The sequence below is a fragment of the Panthera tigris genome, chromosome A1, assembly GCF_018350195.1.
Source record: "Panthera tigris isolate Pti1 chromosome A1, P.tigris_Pti1_mat1.1, whole genome shotgun sequence".
NCBI classification, from domain to species: domain Eukaryota; kingdom Metazoa; phylum Chordata; class Mammalia; order Carnivora; family Felidae; genus Panthera; species Panthera tigris.
In genome coordinates, this window is record NC_056660.1 from 86,541,388 (window position 1) to 86,545,305 (window position 3,918).

Below are 3,918 nucleotides of genomic sequence, written 5' to 3' on the forward strand. Positions count from 1 at the left end.
CTGTTCCCATCCACATGTTAACATGACACTATTTCCTTCTATGACCCTCTGCTCTTGAATTGTTAAGAATTGTATCCCTAAAATAAAAGAGAGAGAGGCAATCCAAGAAACAGACTTTTGACAATAGAGAACAACGTGATGGTCACCAGAGGACAGGTGGGTGGGGGGATGGGCTAAATGTGTAATGGGGATTAAGGACTGGACTTGTTGAGATGAGCACTGGGTATTGTATGAAAGTATTGAATCACTACATTGTACATCTTAAATTAATATTACACTGTATGTTCACTAACTGGAATGTAAATAAAATCTTTAAAAAAGAAAATAAAATAATTGTATCCCTAATTTTTTCCCACTGCAGGTGTACTGCCTTCTTTGAAACTTGTTTCAATAAAGACTTTTCAAGTCAGTGACTTTCAAACTTTTGTGTCAATGATTCATATAGGTAAAATATTTGATACACATACACACATAGACACTCACACAACTGACTTACCCTACCTTGTGCAATCCTCTCTGAAATTTTCTATTCCATTTTATGCTAACTTAACTCACTGTTAAACGCCTGTTGCCTTAAATGCTTGTCAAATTGATTCAATGACCAATAAGTGGCATATGACCTGGAATTTTAAAGAAATACTGTTCCTAGAGAAGCAGTTATAAATTATTTGCACGGGGAAGGAGGAGGCAGACAACAGCCTGAATTAGTAATGGTATACTTTCCACAGGGATCTAGAATTTTTGGAACAAAAGAGTATATGGAATGGAACAAATGAACCTCAAAATACCATTCACTCCCTCACACATACATGCACACATTTTTCTGCCTGAAGTCTCCTTCTCCTTAGATCTGAATCAATAGTAGAGCACTTGGGGGGATCGTAGGTTAAATGTCTGACTTCGGCTCAGGTCAAGATCTTGTGGTTCAAATCAGGCTCTGTGCTGACAGCTCAGAGCCTGGAGCTTGCTTCAAATTCTGTGTCTCCCTCTCTCTATGCCCCTCCCCTGCTCTCTCTCTCTCAAAAATTAATAAACATTCAAAATTTAAAATAAATAAATAAATAAATAGATCTGACTTAATAGTCACATTATAGTTTTCTGGAATCATAGTCTAAAGTTAGCTGCAAAGAAATAATTATCACCCTATAAACCCCACTAAGCAAAGAGGAAGTAGCATTTTTTTTTCCACCAGCACATTATCTTTTGAGTCTGTCACTTGGAAGGACACAGGGTTCTCTCCATCTACCGGCAAGCAAAGATACAAGTTATTTAGTTTAGGATCCCTGAAAGAGAGAAGACCTTGCTCTGTTCACATTCTAGCATCTGATATGACATCGTGCATTGTTATTGCCCTGGAACAAAGAGTTTTCATGGACAATAAGTATCTCAGGATGAGTGATACCTGCCGCATCAGTGCCCTATTGCATCCAACAGGCTGTGGTCTTTCCCAAGAACCTTCCACATGGCTCCCTTCACATCTTTGTTTCTCAGTGTGTAGATGAAAGGATTCAGAGTGGGGGTCACCAGACAGTAGAAGAGGGTTAGGAACTTGCCCTGGTCCTGGCTTGCCACATTCCCAGGCTGCATGTACATGTAGATTATAGTGCTGTAGAAGAGAGACACTACAATCATGTGGGAAGAGCAGGTGTTGAAGGCCTTGTGCCTCCCAGCTGCAGACCGGATCCGCAAAACTGTGGCTATAATATAGCCATAGGAAACCAGTATCATGGCGAGGGGCACCAGGACAATGGGGATGGCCAAGAAGAAAACCAGGCCTTCAACATGCCTAGTGTCCACACAGGAGATGCGGATGATGGCTGGCATCTCACACACAAAGTGGTTGATGTGATGGTGACCACACCGCTTCAAGGACATTGTCAGTGGGGACATGAGGATGGAATTGGCAATCCCAGTGAGCCAGGCACAGGCTGCCAGTCGCAGGCACAGCTGTGGGTGCATGATGGTCATGTAGTGAAGAGGCTTGCAAACAGCCACAAAGCGGTCATAGGCCATGACAGAAAGAAGAATGCATTCAATGCCACCCACAGACAGGAACGCAAAGAGTTGTATGACACAGCCCATATAGGTAATGGTCTTTTGTGGGCCCCAGAGGTTGACCAGCATCTGAGGAATGCTGCTAGAGGTGTAGCAGAGATCCAGGAGGGACAGGTTACAGAGGAAGAAGTACATTGGCCTGTGCAGTCGAGGGTCCACCAGGGACAGGAAGATGATAGTCGAGTTGCCCATGACAGCCAGAAAGTAAAACACCATGTTAGTGAAAAACAAGACCATCTCCAGCTTTGGCCGGTCAGAGAATCCAAGCAGAATGAAGTTTCTAGAGCTTTCATTTCTTTCCATCACACTTGGCTTGATAAACCTGTTTAGGGAGGCTAACATGTGTTATTACTCATACAGAAAATGAGGCACCACATTTTTTCCCAAGAAAATAGTTTTGTTCCACCTATTTAACTGGGACACTTGCTTGTGCATTGCCTGGAATTATAGGGTGAGGGGCTAAAAATATTTGTCTGTAAAGTGATGGAAGCTGTAACTTTTGCCTCTATATCTTCTAATCTGGTTAAGTGAGATAAGTGGATACATCTTTTAAAAAAAGTCTTCTTTGGAAAGAAGAGTTAAAATGGTGGATCAGCATGGAGACCCTGAGTTGCCGGGTCTGTGAAACATAGGTATATCACTACCAAACCATTTTGAACATCTAGTAAATCGATCTGAGGTTTAATGCAATAATCTGCATAATTTGAGTCACAGAATTTGACAGTTATGTGTGTGAGGAGGTGAACTAAAGGAGGGAAAAGTCACAGAGGGTAAGGTATTGTTTTTGCAGAGACAGGACAGAGAAGGAGAAAAGGGGAGAGTGTGGTGCATTGGGATTGAGTAAGAAAAGCAATCCGCCCTGAAAGTTGCTGGAGAGAAAAAGAAAGAGTGAAAACACTCACTGGGGAGGGAACAAGAAATCAGTTCCCCAAAACAATTGATGGTGAGAAAGGAGACGGTTTCAAAACCACCAGGATTCTATAAACAATGAGGTACAGAATCTGAAGTTCCCAGAGCTCAGTGCCTCGTGGTGCTCTGGCAAGGAAGCATGGTGAATCTTCAGGAACGGCAGGGTCTGAGGGGTCTGTGTGCCACACAGAATTTGTTCACGTGTTTGAAGCATTTTTGATAGAGGCGAAACAGCCTCCCCACAAGCAAAGGTCCCAGCAGACCACAGAAAGCACACGTTTGTTGGTATTAGGACAAAGACACCAAGAGTGCAGGGAAACCTGGTGCCAGCTGTGTATTCTGATTTGCCATAATCTCTGAACTTCTGCCACTGTGCAATTGCATGAATGTTTTCTGTGGCAAGCCAACACCCCGGCCATTGCTCAGTGAGATCCTCCCCGCAGAGAGTCTGTGCAGGTACAAGCTTCAGTGTACCTCTGAAGTGTGAGGTTTTGAAACATACCCATATCTGAGATAAAACTCTGGAGGAAGTTGCCACCTGGCTGGCAGATGACTTGGACACAGACAAGGTAGAGGCAGGGAGTGGAAGGAGGCCTGAGACAAAGGAGGGGTGCTTGATTGTGGACTGTTGAAAGCACAAAGTTCCTACCCCAGAGACTAGGAAGGTAGATGAAGCCATTTCCACATCTCCTGCACATGCATAAGCACAGGGCACATTGCACCACACTAAAACACCCCAGTAAACTACGCAACACCACCTAGTGGACAATGGAGCTATTACACCAAGCCATGCCCAACTGTACCCTCCAAGCACATCCCCCTGGAGAACAGCCAGCACAAGTCACTCCACCTGCTTAGTGTAGGGACTCTAGAGTGCTTCATAGTTTCAGTTCTACATGGAAACTGGATGTAACTTCATTCGTGTTTCATTCTGTTTGCTGGTTCATTTATTTG

The 3,918-nt window shown here is 43.7% G+C and overlaps 1 protein-coding gene across 1 annotated transcript; it reads right to left on the bottom strand.

Moving 5' to 3' along the window:
• Positions 1-1,410: 1,410 nt before the first annotated feature.
• Positions 1,411-2,358, bottom strand: LOC102954836 (putative olfactory receptor 2W6). The gene has a single exon (XM_015538813.2). The coding sequence runs from the start codon at positions 2,356-2,358 to the stop codon at positions 1,411-1,413; it is 948 nt and encodes a 315-aa protein (XP_015394299.2).
• Between the last annotated feature and the right edge of the window lie 1,560 nt (positions 2,359-3,918).

Coding starts and splice junctions, on each gene's coding strand:
- LOC102954836 (XM_015538813.2), bottom strand. CDS start 2,358: ATGGAAAGAAATGAAAGCTCTAGAAACTTCATTCTGCTTGGATTCTCT.